The 27,504-nt window shown below is 43.5% G+C and overlaps 1 protein-coding gene and 1 long non-coding RNA gene across 4 annotated transcripts; one reads left to right on the top strand and one right to left on the bottom strand.

The window, feature by feature from the left end:
- Window positions 1-529: 529 nt before the first annotated feature.
- LOC114552661 (uncharacterized) lies at window positions 530-1,761 on the top strand. The gene is made up of 3 exons (XR_003692206.1): window positions 530-647; window positions 1,170-1,324; window positions 1,543-1,761. It is a non-coding gene; the product is annotated as an uncharacterized LOC114552661 (long non-coding RNA).
- On the bottom strand, window positions 1,456-9,446 carry LOC114552660 (uncharacterized). Of its 3 annotated transcripts, none has more exons than XM_028573639.1 (12): window positions 8,946-9,446; window positions 8,021-8,198; window positions 7,619-7,868; window positions 7,242-7,515; window positions 7,015-7,161; window positions 6,832-6,908; window positions 6,547-6,727; window positions 6,186-6,434; window positions 5,836-6,007; window positions 5,614-5,715; window positions 2,363-2,409; window positions 1,456-1,864 (listed from the first exon to the last, which is right to left on the bottom strand). In XM_028573639.1, the coding sequence occupies exons 5-12, from the start codon at window positions 7,070-7,072 to the stop codon at window positions 1,608-1,610; spliced, it is 1,143 nt and encodes a 380-aa protein (XP_028429440.1). In that variant the 5' UTR covers window positions 7,073-7,161; window positions 7,242-7,515; window positions 7,619-7,868; window positions 8,021-8,198; window positions 8,946-9,446; the 3' UTR covers window positions 1,456-1,607. The 3 variants fall into 3 exon arrangements, with proteins under 3 accessions (XP_028429440.1, XP_028429441.1, XP_028429442.1); XM_028573640.1 differs by having other exon boundaries at window positions 7,242-7,370; XM_028573641.1 differs by having other exon boundaries at window positions 1,665-1,796.
- Window positions 9,447-27,504: the final 18,058 nt, after the last annotated feature.

Below are 27,504 nucleotides of genomic sequence, written 5' to 3'. Positions count from 1 at the left end.
TAGGTTCCATTTTGGGACCCATGCTAATTTCTTTGTACATGCTGCCCTTAGGGTCCATTTTAAAAAAACACATTTCTTTCCATTGTTTTGCAGATGATGTACAAATCTATTTGCCTGTAAGAAACAATGAGAAGGAAACTATCCAGCCGTTGTTAAACTGCTTGAGTGATCTCAAAATATGGTTGGATCAGAATTTTCTGTCTTAAAGAGGTGATATTATGCTCATTTTCAGGTTCATAATTGTATTTAGAGGTTGTACCAGAATAGGTTTACATGGTTTCATTTTCAAAAAACATCACATTTTTGTTGTACTGCACATTGCTGCATCTGCTGTTTTACTCTATTTCAACAGAGACTGTTGAGCTCTCTGTTTTAGCTACAGAATGAAGCATCTTACCGCTATCCCATCTTTGTTTGGAGTCACACATGCGCAGTACTTAGGTAAGGACAACTAGCCACTTAGATGCAGAGTAGGGCGGGCCCTGATAGCATGATAGTGTGATCCAAAACCAACGGATACGATCTAGCATCTATCTAGCGGTAACCATGGCTTCAGCTCAGCCATACATGTTCAAACCAGAGTCTGATCCCGAAACAGAACCCGAACCAGCTTCACAACTTAGACTGGAGCAAGATGTTTCAGAGTGGTAAGTTAATTAAGCATTTCAGTTTGAATTCTGCACCGTCTCTATTACAACTTTATGTCCTTTGACTGTCTGGAGGGTATCTAACGTTTTTTATTTTATATTAAGGTGTACTTGTGGAAATTGCTCGACCATGTCCACTGAAGTTGAAAACATCTGTTGCCAAGAAATACAAATGGTAATTATAATATATTAGAACGTATGCAACAGCCATGCAAAGTGGATATGATTTTGACTAACCTTCCTCTGTTGTAAAATACAACAAAATGTGTTGTCAGGTTTACTTTTACCGTTGTGTAAAAATGTATCATCATGTCACATCACCTCCTGTATGTAATTATTTGTAATCAATTATATTATATTATAGGGGCCGATCATTTCTATGATCTTTGACAAAACCATTTGTTTTATACATACAAGGTTAACAAATAAATGTAGCTTCATCAATCAGTATCTCCATTTTGCAGTAATGTTGCCTCCTCAGGTAATATTTATTCTAAATGAGTTACTTATTTTTATTATTAGGTTGTTACACAAATGCAACAGGTTCCTGTCCCACCTACCTGCATGGTTTACCATCCAGACTTGGAGCCAACCTGTTTGAACCACTACACCCTGCGGAACATCTACACTATATACAAAGCAGACTATGGACCTTTGAGGTGTCGAACAGAAAAAGAGTAAGTTTTTAAAACATGTAATTAACTCTCCCATAAAATTATTTTACCAATAAACCAAAGACCTAATGAAGAAATCACAATTACAATGTCTTTATTTTTATCAAATGTTGAAACACTTATATAAATAGAACAATCTTAATATACATAATAGGAAAAAAATACAAATATACACTATAAATAAGAGTGATGTTCACTATTGTCCAATCCTGTCTATACAGGCGCTACAGGCACCTTGCCTATCTTGGCTTTGTCAACTGGTGCTGGGGCTACTTGGGAAGGACTGTTAGGGTGGTAATCCCGTCGTGTGTTGTACGCCGGATACGCCTGCAGTTTCTTGATCCGGGTGCATAGTATGTGCGGTTCCGACTGTCCCTTGAACAAAGCGGGACAGATGGCGGGCAACCACTTCCTCCTTTGAGGGTCTCTCATGTTCCGATGCCAGGTTCTTGGGGATGGGGATCAGTTTCAGCACCTCAACAAATGGCGTTGGGTCGTCAAACACCTCCTCAAAAACCAGCCTCATAAGTTCTTCCACATATTCTGTGAATTAATACATATATATATATATATATATATATATATATATATATATATATATATATACACATAAATATATGTATATATATATATACATATATATACACATATATATATATATATATATATATATATATATATATATATACACACACACATACACACACATATATATATATATATATATATATATATATATATATATATATATACATACATATATACATACATACATACACACACACACACACATATATATATATATATCATATATATATATATATATATATATATATATATATATATATATATATATATATATATATATATATATACATATATACATACATACATACATACATATATATACACACACACAAGTTTCACTATTTGTAATTACAAAAGATGTTTTTCTAAAGTTAACACTACTTGTAAATATTCAATGTGTCTCTATTGATGTTACATTATTTGTTATATAAATAAAAGTAGTTTAAAACTTACTGTATGTAGGGTCTGTTTTTACTGGCCTCGCAGTCACCTCCCCCTTCCTCCATCCATCCATCCATCTTCGTCCGCTTATCCGGTGTCGGGTCGCGGGGGGAGCAGCTCCAGCAGGGGACCCCAAACTTCCCTTTCCCGAGCAACATTAACCAGCTCCGACTGGGGATCCGAGCGTTCCCAGGCCAGGTTGGAGATATAATCCCTCCACCTAGTCCTGGGTCTTCCCGAGGCCTCCTCCCAGCTGGACGTGCCTGGAACACCTCCCCTAGGGGGCGCCCAGGGGCATCCTTACCAGATGCCCGAACCACCTCAACTGGCTCCTTTTCGACGCAAAGGAGCAGCGGCTCTACTCCGAGCTCCTCACGGATGACTGAGCTTCTCACCCTATCTCTAAGGGAGACGCCAGCCACCCTCCTGAGGAAACCCATTTCGCCGCTTGTACCCTGGATCTCGTTCTTTCGGTCATGACCCAGCCTTCATGACCATAGGTGAGGGTAGGAACGAAAACTGACCGGTAGATCGAGAGCTTTGCCTTCTGGCTCAGCTCTCTTTTTCGTCACAACGGTGCGATAGATTGAATGCAATACCGCACCCGCTGCGCCCGATTCTCCGACCAATCTCCCGCTCCATTGTCCCCTCACTCGCGAACAAAACCCCAAGGTACTTGAACTCCTTCACTTGGGGTAAGGACTCATTCCCTACCTGGAGAAGGCATTCCATCGGTTTCCTGCTGAGAACCATGGCCTCCGATTTAGAGGTGCTGATCCTCATCCCAACCGCTTCACACTCGGTTGCGAACCGATCCAGTGAGTGCTGAAGGTCGCAGGCCGATGATGCCATCAGGACCACATCATCTGCAAAGAGCAGCGATGAGATCCCCAGCCCACCAAACTGCAACCCCTCCCCACCCCGACCACGCCTCGATATCCTGTCCATAAATATTACAAACAGGATTGGTGACAAAGCGCAGCCCTGGCGGAGGCCAACCCTCACCTGAAACGAGTCCGACTTACTACCGAGAACCCGGACACAGCTCTCACTTTGGTCATACAGAGATTGGATGGCCCTGAGTAGAGACCCCCTCACCCCATACTCCCCGCAGCACCTCCCACAGTATCTCCCGGGGACCCGGTCATACGCCTTCTCCAAATCCACAAAACACATGTAGACCCGGTTGGGCATACTCCCAGGCTCCCTCCAGGATCCTTTGAGAGTGAAGAGCTGGTCCGTTGTTCCACGACCAGGACGGAATCCGCATTGTTCCTCCTCAACCCGAGGTTCGACTATCGGCCGAACCCTCCTTTCCAGCACCTTGGAGTAGACTTTACCAGGGAGGCTGAGAAGTGTGATACCCCTATAATTGGCACACACCCTCTGGTCCCCCTTTTTAAAAAGAGGAACCACCACCCCAGTCTGCCACTCCTTTGGCACCGTCCCAGACTTCCACGCAATGTTGAAGAGGCGTGTCAACCAAGACAGCCCCTCCACACCCAGAGCCTTGAGCATTTCTGGACGGATCTCATCAATCCTCGGGCTTTGCCACTGTGTAGTTGTTTGACTACATCAGTGACTTCCGCCTGGGAAATCGACGACAATCCCCCGTTATCCTCCAGCTCTGCCTCTAACATAGAGGGCGTATTAGTCGGATTCAGGAGTTCCTCAAAGTGCTCCCTCCACCGCCCTATTACCTCCTCAGTGGAGGTCAACAGTGTCCCATCCTTACTGTACACAGCTTGGATGGTTCCCCGCCTCCCCTCCTGAGGTGGCGAACAGTTTTCCAGAAACACTTTGGTGCCGACCGAAAGTCCTTCTCCATGTCTTCTCCAAACTTCTCCCACACCCGCTGCTTTGCCTCTTTCACGGCAGAGGCTGCAGCCCTTCGGGCCCTTCGGTACCCTGCAACTGCCTCCGGAGTCCTCCGAGATAACATATCCCGGAAGGACTCCTTCTTCAGTCGGACGGCTTCCCTGACCACTGGTGTCCACCACGGTGTTCGTGGGTTACCGCCCCTTGAGGCACCTAAGATCCTAAGACCACAGCTCCTCGCCGCCGCAGCTTCAGCAATGGAAACTTTGAACATTGTCCACTCGGGTTCAATGCCCCCAGCCTCCACAGGGATGCACGAAAAGCTCCGCCGGAGGTGTGAGTTGAAAGTCTGTCGGACAGGGGCCTCCTCCAGACGTTCCCAATTTACCCGCACTACACGTTTGGGCTTACCAGGTCTGTCCAGAGTCTTCCCCCACCCCTGACCCAACTCACCACCAGATGGTGATCGGTTGACAGCTCTGCCCCTCTCTTCACCCGAGTGTCCAAAACATACGGCCTCAGATCAGATGAAACGATTATGAAATCGATCATTGACCTTCGGCCCTAGGGTGCTCTGGTACCAGGTACACTTATGAGCATCCCTATGTTCGAACATGGTGTTCGTTATAGACAATCCATGACTAGCACAGAAGTCCAACAACAAACAACCACTCTGGTTTAGATCAGGGAGGCCGTTCCTCCCAATCACGCCTCCAGGTGTCTCCATCATTGCCCACGTGTGCGTTGAAGTCCCCCAGCAGAACAATGGAGTCCCCCACTGGAGCCCCATGCAGGACTCCAGTCAAGGTCTCCAAGAAGGCCGAATACTCCGAACTCCTGTTTGGTGCATATGCACAAACAACAGTCAGAGTTTTTCCCCCACAACCCGCAGGCGAGGGAGGCGACCCTCTCGTCCACGGGGTAAACTCCAACACAGCGGCGCTCAGCCGGGGCTTGTGAGTATCCCCACACCCGCCCGGCGCCTCACACCCTGGGCAACTCCGGAGAAGAAAAGAGTCCAACCCCTATCCAGGAGTATGGTTCCAGAACCGAGACTGTGCGTAGAGGTAAGCCCCACCAGATCTAACCGGTAGCGCCCACCTCCCGCACCAGTTCCGGCTCCTTCCCCCACAGAGAGGTGACGTTCCACGTCCCCAGAGCCAGTGTCTGCCGCCCGGGTCTGGTCCGCCGAGGCCCCTGACCTTCACTGCCACCCATGTGGCATCGCACCCGACCCCAACGGTTCCTCCCACAGGTGGTGGGCCCATGGGCTGGAGATGGGAGCCACGTAGCTTGTTCGGGCTGTGCCCGGCCGGGCTCCGTGGCAAACCCGCCACCAGGCGCTCGCCGACGAGCCCGCCGTCTGGGCCTGGCTCCAGACGGGGGCCCCGGGCTTCCTCCGGGCAGGGTCACTCCATCTCTACCTTGCTTCTTCATTGGGGTTCCTGGACTTGGGAAACACAACCTTGAATACTGGTTGTCCTGCAGATGTTGTGGCTTGCTCGCGGTCTGCATTTTCTTTGTAGTGCATGGCTGCAATGTACAACCTACAAAAATACAATTGCAAACTGAAGTGACACAACAATTTTGATATTTTATATACAGTATATAAGCCATTGGGCAGTAGCCATGGTGTATAATGTTACTGAATGTATTCGTTGTATCACCTGCAAAGCATGCCCATGAAAGGGAAAACCACATTCTTGGGTGTGAAGCGAAGGACCAAACTGTGGAAAGCCTCCAGGGATGATGTTTGGTAGTGGTGGCTCAACTTCTCCACATCTTTGACAACTCTCTTATTGAGCAGGATTTTTTCCACTTTGTAGAGCGCCATTGACCCTTAAATAAAATTAGAAAACATTTTATTAAAATTGCAGCCCATTAACACAGTAAATACAGCAATAATATTTCATTATAAAGGGCATTTGGGGTGAAATTGTTTTTGTTATTAATATTATAAGCAAAAAAGTTTTTGCATTTTAAATTTAATTCTCTTAATCACATTTTGTTTACATACCTGGTTGAAACCATTTACTTGGATCCCTTGACACTCGATCTGGATGTTGGCACTTAGGGAAAAGAGGGTTTTCATGCAAGTGCACGTTCTGGATGTGGTTGACAATCGACATCCACTTGGCTACCTTTTCTGGCCCTGATGTTGACGATGTTGCACTCCAGTAGACATGGCTTTTGATGCTACGCAGCCACTTCTTCAACACCCCGCAGTCCTTGTTTTGCGCTACTTTGTCAAGTTTCTTTGACAAACCTTGCAGAAAGTACATATGCAATAAATTGATATTCAGGACATTCTTTGACGAATAACTAAACACAATGTATGTTAATGAGCCACACTGACATAAACAAAGATGAAGACGTACCTTTCTCAAAGTGCCACACATCATAGAAGTGGGTGATGCTGCGCTCCCTCAGATACTTCTGGATCTGTGGATGACGGTCGGTGACAATGTAGTCCACCACCAAACCGTTTGAATCCAGTAGATCCAGGCAGCGTTTAAGGCCCTCCTTCTCCATGTGGTAACTACCACCTACTTCATTGCTCTGGTGGTGGGACAAAAATGCATAGATATAAATGTGAGACATTGAAAGCTATACAGAATCATCTATCATCATGTCGCAAGGCAAAAAAAAAAAATGGGACCCACCTGAACAAGCTGAAGGTCAATAATGCGGTTACTGTCTAGGTGCATGAGTGTGTAGCTCCCATACTTTGCTGAGTGCCCTGAAGATTATATAACAAAGACCATGTCAAGGCTTTGCAACTCAAATTGAATGTTTAAGTACCATGCTTTTAAGAAGGGGGAGTCAGCTCGCATATCTCCACTGACTCCAATCTTTCCTCCATGTTGTAACTTTTGAAAAAGATGTTGCTGATCCGTCTTCCATTTGTGGATTACGGCTGGCTCCAGAAAACTCCTAGCATGCCTCCTGAAGGTGTCATACTGGAAAATCTGAAGATTCATGGCCTTGCATATCTGTGAAAACATGTAAAATTGGTACGTTTGTGACAACAGTACAGTGATTGCCATTTCATATTAAATAGTTATAGCAATACCTTTTCCAGTTGGATGAAGGATGAACCGGTGAAATATGTTGCCGCTGACAGGTGTAGGTTGCAGACGGGGGTACTTCCTACAACAGGCTGACTCTGCCACTGTCTTGAATAGTTGCAGTGTGGGCAGAGCTGTGTGAATGACACATACGTTCCCATTTTTTGGCACTGAACATCACACTGCCTCTTGCATACAGGACAGCTTTGAAAAAGCTCCCTTAGGGAACTTTCAAAAACAATGTACTTATCATCCTTATAAGTAGACACTGGCTCAGACCTTAAAAAAAAGGAAAGAATACATTCTTGCTTTAGCTTTCCTACCAAGTTTAACGTTTTTGCTGATAAGTCATATTGAAATGTAATACAAATATCGAACTTACGACATGGCAGATTCGTCCGTTAGAACAGAGTCACCAGGGATATATGTTGAGTCTTGCGGCTCAGCTTGCAACTCTGTTGAGGTGTCTCCCTCTTCCTCTTCCTCCTCCTCCTCCTCCAACTCAAGACGAGGTCTCTTGCGAGGTCTGTAATCTTGGGGTCTTATTGGTTTTGAAGACATCGGGGTGAATTCTGGGGAGCTTGAAGTGGTCTCAGTGTAAACACTAACACAGGGCACCATTGCCTGGGTGCCTAAGAAAAAAAGGAAAAACGTAAATAATATTTTTCTTTACAATAACAAAATCCTCATGTTTATTATATATTGGGTTTTCAGCAGAGTAAGGCATTTACAGGTACTGCATGTGAACTAAAAATGCAAAAACATGTGATTTTTTGTTATTTACCTTTGCTTCTCATGGAAGCCCTCAGCGTACCCATGGATAGCTGTGTGCCGACTGTTCTCATTTTTGGAGCACTGGACTGTATGCCCACTGACATATTTTGTGGTGGTTCGGTCTGGCATCCTATGTCATGGAATGTAGTGGAAAGGTGTGGGGTTTCGAGGTGCTGCTGTGATGTACTCTGTAATCAGATGAAAAGAGTCAGTATCTGTAACGCTAACGTTCTTATCCCTTGTGAAATCAGGAGACAGCACAAGTAGCATATAAACAAATTAACACACCACATGACATCCTTTTGCTAGTCAAAGCCCCGGTTGTGTAAGTAGGGAGCAAATATACTGTTGGTTATGGACAACAGTCTCCACGTAACAAAAGCAACTTAAACGCACGTGTCGTTTACCACTTTAAAGAACGTTAGCCAACACTACCAAATTAGCTGAGGCATACAGTGGTTTCGGCGCCCTTACCAATCAACCTGTAAAGTTGCATTAACGTTCTAAACATACCTTCACATGCACACTTGTACACTGTTCTACATATTTTGACTGAAAAGCGATAGCCGATTTTAATGCAGTGTTACGTAATTGTGTTCAAAAGCTTTGAACAAAACTGTTTGAACACAAAACGTTAGCACTAGCTAGCTAGAAAGTTAGCTTCTGCTAACTTTGTAACGAGGCTACATTTCACTGCCTCCGTAATAGCAGCTGGTAAAAGTTACTCATAAATGCACATCCACACAACAGCAATATTTCACATCTTTAAATACACAACCCATCGCCATATTTAAAAAAATAATCTGTTAAAAATGAGCTAAACAGTTTCACACCGAATATAACATTAGCTACAGCTTTAGCTAGCTGTAGTTTAGCTACAACCTGCCCACTTCAACACTTGGTAAAGGTTTATAAAATATAGCTAGCGTACTTACAGGTTGTGGTTCTGAATCTCCAGGATGGCCAGACAAAGTCGGAACTGCACTGTCAGAATTAAACGGTTTGAAAATCCTGAATTGAACTGTTGCAGGTTCAGGAAGCAGTCCTCCGTAAAATGGACAGAACACAACATAAGGTTGGGGTTGTAGTCCTGGGGAATAGTGCCAAAAACAAATTTTAACCACTGACTCTTAAATTCATCGTCTTTTGGAAGACGAAAAAGAGGAAATTTCCCCGTGCACTGACGAATACAGCGTCTCCTGGACATGACCGAGACTCTCAACTCTCCAGCCGCTCTGGGTCTAACAAACTTGAATTAGTGGTGGTGGGGGGGGGGGAGCTTAGCAGCTTTATAACTTCTGTTACGAGCTGACGTCAGCTCGTCACGGAAGAAAAGGCTTCACTAGAATAGAGCTGTTGGGAGCAGTTTGTGAACAGTGTTTTCTGCTGGAGATGGAAACTACCTTTGGGGTGGACTTTGGGCTTTTTCACTTTTTAAACCTATTACATGCCAAAAAACATATACAACACAGTTAAGGAAAGGGAAAAAACCAAAAAGCATAATATCACCTCTTTAATGACAATAAGACCGAGTTGTTGTGTTTGGACGTGCTGAACATTTCGGTGCCTGTGTAGATACTCTCTGTACTTTAGGTTCCCAAATTCGTCCTTTTACCAGAAATCTGGGGGTGATTTTTGACAGTGCTTTTAAATTTGACAAACAGATTAGTTCTGTTGTTAAAAATATCTTCTTCCAGGACTAAAAAGCGTGATCATATTACACCGGTTTTGGCCACGCTCCACTGGCTTCCTGTTTGTTTCAGGATTGAATTTAAAATTGTATTAATTGTTTTTAAGATCTTAAATGGGTTCTCGCCTTCTTACTTATCAGAGCTCTTACAGTTCCACACGCCAGTCAGAGCACTGAGGTCGTCCAATCAGATGCTCCTCGATGTGCCCAGATCCAGGTTAAAAACCAAAGGTGACCGAGCCTTTTCAGTGGCTGCTCCAAACCTCTGGAATAGTTTACCTAGTCATGTAAGAACAGCTCGGACCATTGAAATGTTCAAGTCCATGCTTAAGACCCACTATTATTCATTGGCTTTCAATTCAAGTTGAGATTTGATATCTTGACATTATTGACCTTATTCTTTTTCTACTGTCAGTTATTTTGTATTGTACATCGTGCCTTGTTTGTGTTTATTGTTTCGTTGCTTTTGGAGCATGTTAAGCACTTTGGTCAACTGAGGTTGTTTTTAAATGTGCTATATAAATAAAATTGAAAATTGAAAAAAAATTGAAATTGACAGTAGTTCTCTATCTCTTTGTGTACTCATGGCCAAAAGAAACATTGCATGATTCTGTCCTTAGTCTTCTCTACCCCTAAGTGGGCCCCTAGCGGGTGTGCGTGTGTTAGGTGGAGTACTGTGGCCCGATAGGGCTGTGGCACTAGGAGCTGTTCATGCACTTCATCATTTTTTTTTTTTTTTTTTTTACTATCTGATACACTAACCCCCTGTTTACTGCGAAATGGGGGTAAGTAGGGCTTGTCCTATCACCTAATACTACACCTTCTAATACCTCCACATTTCTTAAGGCATTTGCAAGAGTAGGATCTTGTAATTGAGCTGTACCATACTGGCCTGTGAGAGGGGGAAGCTCCTGGGTGCCTTGGATGTCTTCTTCACTGGAGAACGGAGCACTTTCCTGGGCCGCGTTCTCTTCTCCCGTGTCTGGACCAGTCTCTGTGTCGGTCTGGGCACCAGCCATCCCTATCAGAGCCCAGGCGGGAGTGAGTGATTCGGAGGACTGCACCAGAGCATTCCCAGGATGAGTCTTGCCTCTCTGTTTCCGAGGTGCTCGGGCGATCCTCTCCTGAGACTCTCTCCAGAGTGGGTAAAAGGCTGGGCAGTCTCGTCCAATTAGGACAGGGACGGGGAGGGAATCAACCACCCCCGCCGTCGTGTGTATGGTTCCCTGTGTGCTGGTCATTGTGAGTTCAGTAATGGGGTAGTCTCTGGTGTCTCCATGGACACAGGAAACTGGGAGGACTTTCCCTGGGGTCAGGCACGATGGGCCCACCAGGTCCTTACGCACCAGGGTGGCCCGGCTGCCAGAATCCAGTAGGGCCTCCAAGTCATGATGATTCACAGTTACCGGGCAGGTGGGGGGCCGATCTGGGCCGCCATCTACGACTCCCAAGAGCGAGGCGAAACGGTGTGCGGGTGCTGAGCTGGAGGACTCAGCAGTGGGCATAGGTTCATCGGCTGTTTTCCCACACTGCCAGGAAATATGTCCCATCTCCCAACACCGGTAACACTGTTGAGTTTCCCCCTCCTGCTGTACTCGTCCTGGACCCGCCTGGTTTCTGGCTCCCCCTGGAGCCGGGATAGGTCCTGACGGGGCAGGGTTTGAGGCCTTAGGGTTCTTTGGACGGGTTCCTCCCGCTTGTGGTGGGGGCGTACTCCTGGGGTCTTTTCGGGAAGCACGCAGCATCTCCGCTGTGGCCTGGTACTTTTCCACAGTTTCCACGGTCAGATCAGCCGTGGTCAAGGCCTGTTGGCTGATGAACCGTTTCGCCTCATAAGGCAGGGCGCGTAGGTAACGATCCACCACAACGGCCTCCACCACCGCCGCTGCTGTATTCCTCTGCGGATCTAGCCATTTCCTGGTGATCCGGACAAGTTCATGCATCTGTGCATGAGGAGGATGGTCTAGTTGGAAGGTCCAGCTGTGAAAGCTCTGGGCCATACCAAACTTTGTGAGCCCGTTTCTGCTGAGGATCTCGGACTTCAGGGCATCATAGTCGGTAACCTGGTCGGGGCCCAGGTCCCGAACAGCATTCAGCGATTCCCCGGTTAGGAAGGGGGCTAACAGTCCAACCCACTGTTGCTTGGGCCAGGCTTCCCTAGTGGCCGAGGCCTCAAAGGCATGCAGGTATGCCTCAATGTCATCGGCAGCCCCCATCTTAGTTCGAAAGTCACTTGCCTTTATTGGGCGGGTATTTTGGACGACCATCTGTCTCTGCAACTGCAATTCCTCTGCATTCAGAAGGTTGGCTTTCCTTTGCTCCTCCAAGAGCGCCACGTTTGCTTGCATCTGGGCTTGCTGGCCAGCAACAAGGGCTTTCAATATGTCCTCCATCGTAGTCGGCGGGGAGCCCACGGCCAACTCGGTAAACTTGACAAGCACAGCTTCTATATCCTCCTTTGACATGCACTAGTTACGCTTGAGCGTGCCCGTATTCTCCACCATATGTGACGTCATGAGAGGCTACACAGCTGTCAGCGGGGTGGCTCAAGTAGTGCAAGGAGACGAGGTTCAAATAATAACAAGGAATTTATTAAAGTTCTTGGAAGTCAATGAAAACATAACAGAATGCAGACATCTTGTTGCTCTTTAAGGGCCAACACTTTAGGGATGTCTCTTCGGCATCTTGAAATCATAATGCTCTCCCTCAGGAAAATAAACAGTTTTTCTCAGCCTTACGGTAGTCCAGGCTGCAGCTAGTGGCCAAGCCAGCAGTAAGTCCTTCCAAATGTCTCTCATGTATTTCCACAGGTGAACACTTCCAACGGTGAGTCCTTTCCACAGATAAGTCTCTCCAACTCTTTATATTCCTTATGGCAATAGTAGCACAGCACTCTCGTCCTCCTGGGAGCCCAGCTTGGAGACCGTGTCTCCCCACATACCAGCGGATGGAGCCATAGCTGTCTGTGCTTGCAGCTATCTCAGGGGGATGTAACGTCCGTCCAGGACACAGCTTCTCGTGATGTCACAAGTCGTAGTTCAATTATCTTTATTGTGACTATTATTGTCACTGTTCATCACACCCCCAACCGGCACCGTCAGACACCGCCTACCAAGAGCCTGGGTCTGTCCCAGGTTTCTTCCTGAGAGGGAGGTTTTACTCGCCACTGTCACACTGAATGCTTGCTCTTGGGGGGGAATTGCTAGAATTGTTGGGTCCCTGTAAATTATAGTGTAACATCTCCAAATTATAGTGTAAATTATACCTACTCTATTTGTAAAGTGTCTTGAGAGAACTCTTGTTATGATGTATTAAAGTTGATAAAGATGAGACTTTATTGATCTGGTGGTGAAATTCACAAGCTACCTGCCAAGTCAAACTAAAGTAATGCAAAAGTAGTGTAAAGCATTACAATTCAGAGACAGTAATATTGTAATATAACTAATTACTCTGAAATGACAATAACTATTAATCTATAATGAACTACATTTTGGAAGTAACTTGCCCAACACTCCTAGTTACTATCAATGAAATTATGAATACGTTTTATACAACAAGACACTTTGTGATTCTGTTCATTTTGTAAAAACAAAATATATTTATTGATTGCCTCCCTTCCTCTGGAAACTGCCTCCTGATTGCGGCCACAACACAAGCTGGTATCACCTTCCTGATCTCCCTGCCCAGAAACCCATATGTCTATCGGACCACCTGCCTGTAGGCTGTGTATCCGAATTGCCTAGAGAATGATAGGGGTGCAATGTTGATATTGATAATCCTGTTAACATAGTCAATATGACCAAGAGTGATAGACTTATTTGATGTAACATTTTCAGTTATTCTATTCCATAAAAGGTATGTATGCACATCAGAGTTTAAAAATCTGCTAAACCCTCAGCATCAATAATGCACATTAGATTAGATTAGATTATACTTTATTGTCATTGTGCAGAGTACAAGTACAAAGACAACAAAATGCAGTTTGCGTCCAACCAGAAGTGAACCAAAATCAAATATGTATAAGTAAGTAAGTAATGAACAACATGTACAGATATGTGCAATGTAGTAGGAGTAACATAGTAAGAATATAGATATATATGCAGGGTATTAACAGAATATATTATAAGAAAAACGGAATAAATATGGATATTCAGTATGAACCATATAGACAGATGTGCAGTGTGGTAACAGTACCATTGTAGTGCAGAAACGGTAACGTAAGAATAAGTGTACTGTATGTGCAGGAGGAATAGTATGAAGAGCAGTAGAATATGGCTATATATAAGTAGTTACAGTATGTACATTAACTATTTTGATACAGTTTATTTGTGTAGAAAACTGACGACTATAATAGAAGTGTATAATAATATAATAGTGTTATAAATTACTCTCATCTAAACATACTGTGGTCTGTTGGCTTGGAGAGGACCATACTCCTGCCTGAAGTTGAGGTATGCTACCTGCAGCAAGAACGGGTTGAGGCAGCAGGCATCAAAGCCGGGATGGAGCGTCAGGCAGGTAATGTCCGTGGCCGGGACTAAACCCTCAACTAGTGCCCAGTAGGCATCCACCTCTCGACAACACATGCTGTCCACCACCGACGCCATAGCCTCACAATATCCGCACAAGCACCTAGCCAACAAAACGATTCTGTGCTAGTGCTAACCTGCTTCTCTTAATACATCCATGGCTTGGATGGACTGCACAGTCCCTGTCTCAGCGTTAAAATCTTAGGTTGTAGAATATCACAAGAAAAAACGTTGCTGGCTTAAATTAAGACAATCTACATGTATGTTTAATCTAAAACATGGTCGAAAGTATGTTTGCTAAAGTAGATTTATTGTATAACACCAATGTACTAGCCTAGATGAACCAGAGTTAGCCACCGTACTACACAGTAACTCACCAAGTCACTTGCCCTATTCGCAGGGGCGCAACTACCCAGTGTCAGAGGGGTATGCAACAACAATTTTGGCGCCCACCCCCCCACAAAAAACATATAAATAAATAAATATGATATGATATGTTCTGATATGTTTACTACGTCCCCGCAGTCAGACATAGGCTAATTGTTATATTTTCCATCTCTGTCTGCACTATTTTTTCCCCAAAAAGGACACTGTGAATAGGTTGGTCAACAGACCTTCAAACCATAGTGGACATTTAGCTAACTAATAGAACTCCTACCTGATGTCATCACTGGGCTCATCTCTAGCCATCGCCGACCTCATGTCTGTCTCATTCACTCCTTGCCTGTGCTCTTCTCCACTATGACATATTGTCAAACAAACATTATATATTAGTTTTTCCATAATATTAAGAAATTAATCTGTTGGTATCAAGTGGCTCCCCCTACACTTCCACCGAATGTTAGACCTACCTGTTGCCTTTCCCTGTCTTTCCTGATCCACCATCCTCACACCTGAATGAAATGAACTCACTGTTAAATGTAGCAGCCTCAATTCAATTCTTAAATCAGCCTAGTGATGGCATTAGATAAGACAACTATTATGCAGTAAGGCTGTGCTGCTGGTTTTTTTGGATTTTAAAAAGTACAAATATGGAGAGCCACTTAGCACAGAGACCTTTAAATAGAGAGAGAGAGAGAGAGAGAGAGAGAGAGAGAGAGAGAGAAAGAGAAAGAGAGAGAGAGAGATGTGACCCTGTAATTACATCTTCCATGTCACCCAACTGATGTACAGATGTATAGGCCTAGCCTGTATGTCTGACAGCTAATGGTAACACAAAATATATTAATGATTCCATGGTAAACCAAAGTTATAGCATTAGTTATGTTTTCCAGATTCTTGTTATTTATTGTACATGCTACCTTATATTTATCAGTTTTCAGCTCAGCAACCTCAATTCTGCATATTCTAAGCTAGCTGTAAACCCCCATTTGGCTGCTACATTCCCAGTGTTAGCAAACGCTAGCTAGTCTGTTAACATGAATATTTGGCTGCTACATTCCCAGTGTTAGCAAACGCTAGCTAGTCTGTTAACATGAATATTTGGCTGTTACATTCCCAGTGTTAGCAAACGCTAGCTAGTCTGTTAACATGAATATTTGGCTGCTACATTCCCAGTGTTAGCAAACGCTAGCTAGTCTGTTAACATGAATATTTGGCTGCTACATTCCCAGTGTTAGCTAACGCTAGCTAGTCTGTTAACATGAATATTTGGCTGCTACATTCCCAGTGTTAGCAAACGCTAGCTAGTCTGTTAACATGAATATTTGGCTGCTACATTCCCAGTGTTAGCTAACGCTAGCTAGTCTGTTAACATGAATATTTGGCTGCTACATTCCCAGTGTTAGCTAACGCTACCTAGTCTGTTAACATGAATATTTGCAAGCCTCCAAGCACAGACGTCACACTTTAAATCCTACCTGTTGCCTTTCACCATCCAGTATTTAACTGCTGTTGCATCCATTGACATGCTATCTCCTTTTCCCTCTTTCTTTTTCTATTTTTAGCCACCGACAGCTTTTTTGCTTTATCCATCTTTTTCCACAGATGACAACTTAGTACTGTACTTGTTCACTCAGCACTTACGGCGCCCCCACTCACGATATTACGAATCCTACTATGGCCACGCCAAGACCGGACCCGCCCTTCAACAGCCCGGGTCTTGGCGTGGCCATAGTAGGGAGCGCCCATTGACATATATAAACGGGAGCGCCCCCCACTCCCTCTAAGATTCCATCATAGATGAGAATCTATGATGGAATCTTATGAGACAGGGCGCCTACTCAAGCCTGTTAGTCCTCTACAATGTTATATAATAACATTGAGGAAATGCAGAAATGATTTAGAAACGCAGAAAAGCAGCTACATATAGAAAACACCTAAACAAATATTTTTTTTTACCATCGCTTTGGCGCCCCCACGGTGCTGTGCCCCTATGCGCCGCATATAGCGCATACCCACTTTTTGCGCCACTGGTTCGCAACTCTACTTCTCTCTTCTGCCCATTGTTCCTCCCCCTAATCTCCCCCTGACCTCTGTCTCTCCTAGGAGGCACATAATTATAGGCCTGTGGGCCATCATAAGCATGCTCGCCAACGTTGGAGAGCTCGGTTTCTTCATCCACGTCCATTGTAATTGGAGTATGAATTTGACCAGACTCCCTCGCGTTACGTCACTTCCGGTCAGTGATAGATAGATGCGGAAGTTATTTTATTACAATTTTATCTCAAAATATCGTTTATGGCGGTTATATATTCCTCCAGTTTTGCAAATATAGTTGTTTATCAATATACACTATGCTGTATAGGGGTGTCCAACCTGCACATTGCTCTTTAAAACAAATGAAAGGAAATCATTTCTAACATTCTTTTGTTGAACACATTGAACATTGAATTAAACATGAAAGACACCACTAAAAAAAGAACGACTAACATTTTAAAAAGCAGTTTTCTGTTGCTATGTTCTTTCAACTAACAAAAAATCTCTGAGTGTCTATCACGATATGTCGCAGCCTTTCACAATGCGTATATTGCGCCAGTTGATATCGCGATGACGTTAAAAAAACAATATATTGTGCAGCTCTAGTAGGCTATGGGTGAAACGTTGCTTACACTGTAGGGTCTACATGGCAGGTACTCCTATCTAATATTCAGACTTTTGGTACTAGACATCTGTCATGTGGCTGTCTGGCATACTTTCCTGGCAAATTGTTAGAATGTAATATAGTTGATCAGATCAGTACTGACCAGGGGGCCTCGGAGTTCTTCATCTGTGCTGTACCTTCATGGTCTGCAGGGGGAACAGATCATTTGTCACTTCCTGTGAGAACTAACTTATTGGTGTAGTTGAGGTTAGTGTCATGCTACGAGCTGAAATCCCATATGTTGTGAGGAACCCCTGGACTGGACCATCAGTCTTTCAACATGTCTTGTCACAGAACTGGTGTGGGAATATTGATGTAACAAAGTTATTTCTTTTGTTTCCTGCAAAGTGTGTTATTCCTGAATGCTGAAAATATCCCCATATAAGATATGAATGTTTTTTTGTTTTTTTTCTCTCTGCCTTGGCTTGGATACATGCATATCTTTGAATCCAATGAATGAAACCACAGGTTGTTTGTGTTTGTCCCAAGGTCCCACGGGGTCAGTACTCAAACACATAGCCTAGTATATGGGTGGGATGATGGGTGTGTATAAGATCAACCACTTTGGTTTGGTCTAACATATATATCTCATAGACATTGGCTCCAACTTTAAGTTCCGACTCATTGTAAACCTGGGCATTTTTTAATGTCCTACATTTGTGTTTTGGACACTGGCAAAAGATGGACGTCATTGTCCGGGCCTGTGAAACTTGATGTGTGATTTCTTTTGTGGTGGCATTAAGTGTCATTAGGCATAAAAAAAATGTGTTTGGTTCTGGTTGGTTGACAGTTTGGGAATTTATTTTTTATTTTTATTTTTTCCCAGTGGCAGCAAGGGATAGGTAGGGATTTTCTTTTTCATTTACATTAGAGATGGACCCTAACCCTTTATGGACAGGATATCAAGGCGTAGTCGGGGTGGAGAGGGGTTGCAGTTCGGTGGGCTGGGGATCTCAACGCTGCTCTTTGCAGATGATGTGGTCCTGATGGCATCATCGGCCTGTGACCTTCAGCACTCACTGGATCGGTTTGCAGCCGAGTGTGAAACAGTTGGGATGAGGATCAGCACCTCTAAATCTGAGGCCATGGTTCTCAGCAGGAAACCGATGGAGTGCCTACTACAGGTAGGGAATGAGTCCTTACCCCAAGTGAAGGAGTTCAAGTACCTTGGGTTTTTGAGAATCGGCGCAGCGGGTGCGGTATTACATTCAATTTATCGCACCGTTGTGACGAAAAGAGAGCTGAGCCAGAAGGCAAAGCTCTCGATCTACCGGTCAGTTCGAAATGGGTTTCCTCAGGAGGGTGGCTGGTGTCTCCCTTAGAGATAGGGTGAGAAGCTCAGTCATCCGTGAGGAGCTCGGAGTAGAGCCGCTGCTCGCCCGGCGTCGAAAGGAGCCAGTTGAGGTGGTTCGGGCATCTGGTAAGGATGCCCCCTGGGCGCCTCCCTAGGGAGGTGTTCCAGGAACGTCCAGCTGGGAGGAGGCCTCGGGGAAGACCCAGGACTAGGTGGAGGGATTATATCTCCAACCTGGCCTGGGAACGCCTCGGGATCCCCCAGTCGGAGCTGGTTAATGTTGCTCGGGAAAGGGAAGTTTGGGGTCCCCTGCTGGAGCTGCTCCCCCCGCAACCAGATACCGGATAAGCGGACGAAGATGGATGGATGGAGATGGATAGAGATGGATACTCATTTTTTTCATAACATAGCCTACCTGTTCCTACATGTACAGTTGTTGCTTATAAATTGAAAACCTGGTAAGGCGTCATTCACGTGCATATTAAGTAGCCACATGTATCTGTTTTGGTCTACCGGTCTCCGTTCCAGCGGAGAGGATGGTTCGTTTAGACAGCAGCTACGTTTACAAGAGTTTGTCCAAAATTCAAGATTTGTTGCCAACTAAGATAAACAGACTACAAAGTGACATCTTTCATTTTAGCTTGTTTGTAAAAAGTTGCTATTTGCAGAGTAGAGCTGTGTTTGCACAGCGCGGTGGACGAGAGTGAAAGAGTAAAATATGGGTTTCTATATGTTTCTGCCTGTAGAACAGGTAGGTGGGTATACTGATAAGTATTGACTTTTTAATCATGGAGGGTTTATTGTAGGCTACTTACAGTAACGAGTGTAGCGTTAGTTCATCTGCAGCAGTAAATAATGTATAATCTCTATCGTTTCCAATTGTGTGTGTGTGTGTGTGTGTGTGTGTGTGTTCAGAATCCCGTCTATCTTTCAGAATGCAACGCTTGTATCCAAATGAATTGTGTTGTGAAGTTGTCATTAGCTTCACTGCTGTTAGCCTCCTCCACTGAGCCCCAGGGACTTGCTTTAACGTTGGAGCACTCTAAAGGGTGTTTACCTTTCATTTGATCATGTTTGCTGACACAACATGACAGTAAACGCAACATGTAGTTGATGAGTGGTTTCCTCTGCCCTGTTTAACGTGTTGAAGCTCCCCGGCAGCGCTGTAGCTGGCCGGTGAGGGCTGCTTGAAGGAGCCGTCCTCACGCTGCTGCCTTAAAACTGGACATGGCAACGTTAAGGCAAGGCAAGGCAGCTTTATTTGTATAGCACATTTCAGCAACAGGGCAATTCAAAGTGCTTTACATAAAATATTAAAGAGCAGTTAAAAACAATTAAAAAACTAATTAAAACATTAAAGTGCAGGTAAAAATGATTTAAAAAAAAAAAAAAAGTGACATGGTGTTTTCGTTACCCATTACAAGATTGCAGTAGTTCTACTTTTCACTACGATGTAGCCGTCACTACAAAGCTTAGTTTAATCTCGGTAAACCTTGCTAAATCCGGGACAGTTCAGTCTGTCTCTTGATAAATTCACCAAAATATCTCACAAGTTCACAGACGTTTTCCTTCTTAATGACCTAGTTCACAGACTAAATCTGACCAGTTCACAGACGTGGTCCTTGTATGGATAATCTATTGTCACACCCGTGTTTTTTGAGTTGTAATATATGTCACACTCGCATTTCAAAAATACCACTAGATAAGACCAGAATAAAATTGACAGTGCAGTATAAGAACTGAGAGATAAAATGCGTGAATAAAAGTTACAGTGCAGTATAAGAAATTAACATTAAAGAGCAATTATAGAATGTCATACAGTGTTATCAATGCAACTTCAGTATAACAAATGAACAGTTATTTAAAGAAAGGCAACATCAAAAAGATAGGTCTTTAGCTTTGATTTAAAAGAACTGAGAGTTGCTGCGGAGCTGCAGTTTTCTGGGAGTTTGTTCCAGATATGTGGAGCGTAAAAACCGAATGCTGCTTCCCCCTGTTTAGTTCTGACTCTGGGGACAACAAGCAGACCTGTCCCGGACGACCTGAGAGGGCTGGGTGGGTCATAGTGTAGTAGCAGATCAGAAATGTATTTTGGCCCTAAACCGTTTAGTAAGTTAAGTGCCGCTGCGGCGACATCGGGTCCTCTTCCAGCATTGCTGGAGGACAACCGGCATCTTGCATCGCAAGAATGCTGTACAAAAATATAATTATAGTTTGCCTCAAACTTTTTATTTGTCTATTTATTTAATTTGTATAATTTCTTCCCCAAGCTCATAAAATAAATTTGGGTCGCACATAAATTGACAGGGTCGGTCAGAAACCGGAACCAAACAATTATTTTTGTTAGGCCTTTCCCCCCACGATGATTGATCAAGATTTAAAGGTTACTCATTCTTCTTAAATCTATCAAACAAGAGAATCTGTTGGCCTTAATGAATAATGACACATGTAAAGCTGACCAAATTAAGCACAGTTTTAACAATCTAGTTTTTCATAAATGTCAACCATTACTCATTTTAGTTTTCTATGTTGTGGCACTCATCTTATAGTCCTTTCTCCGTTTAAGCTGTTATTCTTGGCTCTCCTACATCTCCATCCATTTTTGTAGCCTCTACCCCCTCCCTCAAGAGGCTTTGCCTTTTTTGCCAGGCTGTCATTGTAAGTAAGAATTTGTACTTAATGACTCACCTCATTAAATAAAGGTAAAATAAACAAAAAAATCTGAAAAACATGCCAATTTGTCCCTAACCCCTGTCCTTACATCTGAACCAAGGCTGGCATTTTGGGGTGTATTAGGCCGGGGTAGTTTATTTCTATACTTGTTTATCAGAGTATCTGAACTGATGCAGTGCAGTGGGACAGCATGCTCTGGAGTTTTTCCTTACTGTGCTCATAAATTTAAAACAAATAACTTCCTGTTCAGCTGTGCAAACCAGCTTATTTACACTTGTTGGGGGAATGCTGTTCTACAGCATTCCACCTATTGTTATTCTGTTCTTTATTTATTGGGGGAATGCTGTTCTACAGCATTCCACCTATTGTTATTCTGTTCTTTATTTATTGGGGGAATGCTGTTCTACAGCATTCCACCTATTGTTATCCTGTTCTTTATTTGGGGGAATGCTGTTCTACAGCATTCCACCTATTGTTATTCTGTTCTTTATTTATTGGGGGAATGCTGTTCTACAGCATTCCACCTATTGTTATTCTGTTCTTTATTTATTTTTTTTTTCATATTTTTGGGGAATGCTGTTCTACAGCATTTTTTGGCTCTGTTCTTTAATTTTTTTCTTCCGTCTTTCGTCGTTTTTGGCTCTCATACTTTCACCTATTTAAACCATTCAACTTTTCAAATGTTCAGCTCTTTCAGCTAATGATGGGACTTCTTCAACTTTTTTCTACTATTTATACTTTTTAAAATTTTAAGCGTTTTATAACTTTTTTTTAACATTGAAGTGAATGAGAGCAGCCTTCAACTCCTTAAAATCTTCTTCCGCTCCCAAAATTTTCAGCTCCTTCATACTTTCACCTACAGAGGCCAAACAAACTTTAAAATGTTCACAAAATATTCAGCTATCCGGCTATTACCTTTCAGGTTGATATCTTTTACAGTTTTTGTGAAAAAAGCTGTTTAAGTTTAGTGATCATTTCAAGAAATTTTATCGATTAAACAGAGTGTGTATTGCGCTGCTTAGAGTGGATGATGTCACAGCTAGAGTGTGAAGCTTCAAAAAAAAAATAATCTTAGTTCCTCTTGTGTAAACTGCTCTCATGCCCACAATATCTACTTGTCATACACAATTTATACATCAAAACGTAGGTATTTTTGTCTAGTTTCAAAAAATATGCTCAGTTATGTGATACGTCTCATACTTTTGGCTCAACGAGCTTCCAAATGATGAGAATAACCAATTTGCCTCAATCCGCTCCAATGATAAAAGAGGTCCATATTTTCCAGCGAAGAGCAGAACAAACCACTTTTTTAAATCACTGATATGCCCACATTTTTATGTTTATCCATATAAATTTTATACCAATATGTTCACAAAGGCCGTGTGTCTCTAACGGTCAAGTTGCTGTTTCAATAGCATGTACTGTTGTGGATTTATTAAGTCTTGCTTGAAGAGTTCTCCCACACTGTCTCTCACTAATCAGGTGTGGGGATTAATGATCAAGAGAGGCTTTATAACTGCTGAAGGAACATTGGTTGTCTGTTCTGAAGATAGCGCAGTGGTTATTGCACATGGCTAGAGTGTGGGGGGCCTGGGTTCAAATCCCCTTGTGGCAAATCAATTAGTTTGTCCCTGGCCAAGGTGTTATTTGAATTTTTCAACTACTTCAACTTATTTTTACGGTTTTAAGCTATTCATCTAGTTTAGCTTTAGCAAATCAGCTATTCATGTTTTATTTTGCAAACTCACACACATGCACACACGCAAACACACACACACACACACACACACACATATACACGCCTCTGTTTGAGAGCTCACTCTCAGGGACTCTGAATAGCTGAAGCACAGCACAGCTGACAGATTCAGCAGGTGACAGGCTCGTTAACTTGATTACAGACATCAAAGCATGTTTGTAAACATGGCCATTCGTTACCATGACAACACTTTCACAGACACACCCAGATACTACAGGCAGTAATATGAACAGTAGTCTAGATCTGTTGCCTTCCACTTCTTTCTGTCTCCTAATCTGTCTCCCTCCCTCCCTCCTTTTTCTCTCCGTCCCTCCTCTGTTTTTTTGTTTTGTCTCCCTCCTCCTCCCTCATTCTCCGTCTCTCGCTGTCTCCTACCCTACTTCTGTCTTCCTCCCTCTGTCTCCCTTCCTCCCTCTGTCTTCTTTTTTCCTCCCTCTGTCTGTATCCCTCCCTCCCTCCTTCTTTTTTCTTTTCTGTCTCCCTCTCTATCTCCTTCCCTCCCTCTCTCTCTCTCCCTCCCTCCATCTCTCTCTCCCTTCTCTCTCTCTCTCTCTCTGTCTCTTTTTTCTTTACCTCTGCCTCTCTCTCTTTCTCTCTCCCTGTCTCTCTCTCTTTTTCTCTCTCTCCTTCTCTCTTCATCCCTCCTTCTCCTTCCCTCTCTTCCCCCTCTCTTCCTTTCTCTCTCCATCTCTTTCTTTCCTCTCTCTCTCTCTCTCTCTCCTCTCTCTCTCTCTCCTCTCCATCTCTCTCTCTCTCTCCCTCTCTCTCTTTCCTTCTCTTTTCTCTCTTTGTCTCTCCCTCTCAGACCTCACAATGTTCTACATATTTTGTCATATTTTTTCAACTTTTGAAGCCAACAGTTCAGTTTAGCATCAACTTTTAGCTTTTTAATGAAATTCATACTTCTTAAAACGATTTCCACTTTTCTACTACTCTCACTTACTTCAACTACTACAAACATTCACTGGCCAGTCGTTACCATGACAACAGATACACACCCAGATACTACAGGCAGGAATATGAACTTTAGTCTGTCTTCTCTCTTCTATTCTCTTGTTCTGGTCTGTCTGTCTGTCTTCTCGCTCCCCCCTCTCTATCTCTCTTTTTCCATCTGCCTCTCTCTCTCTATCCTCTCTATCCTCTCTCTCTCTCTCTCTCTCTCTCTTCTCTCTCTCTCCTCTCCATCCCTCTTCTCCCTTTCTCCCTCCCCTCTCTCTCTCTCTCTCTCTATCTCTCTCTTTCCCTCTCTCTCTCTCTCTTTCTCTCCCTCTCTCTCTCTCCTCCCTCTCTCTTTCTCTCTCTTTCTCTCTCTCTCTCTCTCTTTCCCTCTCTCTCTCTCTCTCTCCCTCTCTCTCTCTCCTCTCTCTCCTCTCTTTCTCTCTCTTTCTCTTTCCTCTCTCTCTCCATCCCTCCTCTCTCCCCCCTCTCTCCTCCTCTCCTCCCCCCCTCTCTCTCTATCTCCTATCTTTCTTCCCTCTCTCTCTCTCTCTCTCTCTCTCTTTCTTTCTTTCCCTCTCTCTCTCCTTTCCTCTCTATCCCTCTCTTTCTCTCTTGTTTGTTCTATGCAATGGATATGGCTGATAATAAGTCTTTTTAGTCAATTTATTGAAACTTCCACTTTTGACAGTATTACAGTTTAGCTTACCGCTTTTCTACAAATGTATTTCAAGAAATTATTTTATTATTATATATTATATTATATTAGTGGTGTTCTTCAACTTTTCAATGAAATTCATATTTATTGAACCAATTTCCACTTTTTCAACTATTCTTCAGCTTCAGCTAAAGACCTCACAATGTTCTACATATTTTGTCATTTTTCAACTTTTATAGCCAACAATTCAGTTTAGCGTCAACTTTGAACTTTTTTTATTTCGACTTTTCAACTATTCTCACTACTTCAACTTCTTCTTACGGATTTGAGCTATTCATCCAGTTTAGCTTTAGCAATTCAGCTATTCAGCATTCCCACGCATTTTCCGCAGGAAATGCATTTTCTAGTTCGGTTCTTTATTTATTCTTTTTCTATCCCTCTTCCGTACGTTTTTTGGCTCTCTGTAACTTCTGCATACTTTCACCTATTTAAACCATTCAACTTTTCAAATGTTCAGCTCTTTCAGCTAATGATGGGACTTCTTCAACTTTTTTTCTACTATTTATACTTTTTAAAATTTTAAGCATTTTCTGACTTTTTTTTAACATTGAAGTGAATGAGAGCAGGCTTCAACTCCTTAAAATCTTCTTCCGCTCCCAAAATTTTCAGCTCCTTCATACTTTCACCTACAGGCGCCATTCAAACTTTAAAATGTTCACAAAATATTCAGCTATCAGGCTTTTACTTTTCAGGTTGATATCTTTTACAGTTTTTGAGAAAAAGCTGTTTAAGTTTAGTGATTATTTCAGGAAATTTTATCGATTAAACAGAGTGTGTATTGCGCTGCTTAGAGTGGGTGATGTCACAGCTAGAGGGTGAAGCTTCAAAAAAATAATCTTTGTTCCTTCTCTGTAAACCTGCTCTCACGCCCACAATTTCTACTTGTCATACACAATTTATACATCAAAAACGTAGGTATTTTTGTCTAGTTTCAAAAAATCTGCTCAGTTTTTGATACATCTTATACTTTTGGCTCAGCAAGCTTCCAAATGACAAGACTTTGAAATCCTCCTCCATTGGCTCCCATATTAAAAATTCTCCTCAATTCCCAGCGAAACGCAGGCGAACCACTTTTTAGATCGCTGATATGCCCACATTTTTAAGTTTATCAACATAAATTTTATACCGATCGTTCACAAAGGCCTTGTGGTGCTCAGGATAACATCATTTGAGTGATATCTGTTATAGTTTGGGCAGCCTGAGCCTCTGTTTGAGCTCACTCTCAGGGACTCTGAATAGCTGAAGCACAGCACAGCTGACAGATTCAGCAGGTGACAGGCTCGTTAACTTGATTACAGACATCAAAGCATGTTTGTAAACATGGCCATTCGTTACCATGACAACACTTTCACAGACACACCCAGATACTACAGGCAGTAATATGAACAGTAGTCTAGATCTGTTGCCTTCCACTTCTTTTTCTGTAATCTAATCTGTCCTCCCTCCCTCCCTCCTTTTTCTCTCCGTCCCTCCTCTTTTTTTGTTTTTGTCTCCCTCCTCCTCCCTCATTCTCGTGTCTCGTTGTCTCCTACCCTACTTCTGTCTTCCTCCCTCTGTCTCCCTTCCTCCCTCTGTCTTCTTTCCTCCCTCTGTCTGTATCCCTCCCTCACTCCCTTTTTCTTTTCTGTCTCCCTCACTCCCTCTCTATCTCCTCCTTCCCCCTCTCTCTCTCTCCCCTCCCTCCTCTCTCTTTCCTCTCTCTCTCTCTGTCTCTTTTCTTTACCTCTGCCTCTGCCTCTCTCTCTCTCTCTCTCTCTCTTCTCTCTCTCTCTCTCTCTTTTTTTTCTCTCTCTCTCTCTCTCTTCATCCCTCCTTCTCCTCCTTCTCTCTTCCTTTTCTCTCTTCCTTTCTCTCTCCATCTCTTTCTTTCCCTCTCTCTCTCTCTCTCTCTCTCTCTCTCTCCATCTCTGTCTCTCTCTCCCTCTCTCTTTCCTTCTCTTTCTTTCTCTCTTTGTCTCTCCCTCTCAGACCTCACAATGTTCTACATATTTTGTAATTTTTCAACTTTTGAAGCCAACAGTTCAGTTTAGCGTCAACTTTTAGCTTTTTAATGAAATTCATACTTCTTAAAACGATTTCCACTTTTTCTACTACTCTCACTACTTCAACTACTACAAACATTCACTGGCCAGTCGTTACCATGACAACAGATACACACCCAGATACTACAGGCAGGAATATGAACTTTAGTCTGCCTTCTCTCTTCTATTCTCTTGTTCTGGTCTGTCAGTCTGTCTTCTCTCGCTCCCCCTCTCTATCTCTCTTTTTCCACCTGCCTCTCTCTCCCTCTCTATCCGTCTCTCTCTCTTTCTCTCTCTCTATCCCTCTCTCTCTCTCTCTCTCTTTTTCTTTCACTCTCTCCATCCCTCCTTCTCCCTCCCTGTCTCTACCTCCCCCTCTCTTCCTTTCTCTCTCTCTATCTCTCTTTCCTCTCTCTCTCTCTCTCTTTCCCAGGGTCTCTCTCTCTCCCTCTCTATCCTCTCTCTCTCTTTCTCTCTCTCTACCCCTCTCTCTCTCTCTCTCTCTCTCTCTCTCTCTCCTCCTCTCTCCTCTCCTCTCTCTCTCTCTGGAATCCCTCCTTCTCCCTCCTGTCTCTCTACCTCCCCCTCTCTTTTTCCTCTCTCTCTCTCTCTCTTTCCTCTCTCTCTCTCTCTCTCTTCCCTTTCCTCTCTCTCCTCTCTCTCTCTCTCTCTCTCTCTCTCTTCCTCTCTCTCTCTCTCTCCCCTCTCTCTCTCTCTCTCTCTCTCCTCTCTCTCTCCTCCTTCTCTCTCCATCCCTCCTTCTCCCTCCCTCTCCCTCCCTCCCCCCCTCTCTCT

Source organism: Perca flavescens, chromosome 3, assembly GCF_004354835.1.
Source record: "Perca flavescens isolate YP-PL-M2 chromosome 3, PFLA_1.0, whole genome shotgun sequence".
NCBI lineage: Eukaryota > Metazoa > Chordata > Actinopteri > Perciformes > Percidae > Perca > Perca flavescens.
This window is presented reverse-complemented; position numbering and strand designations above follow the sequence as displayed.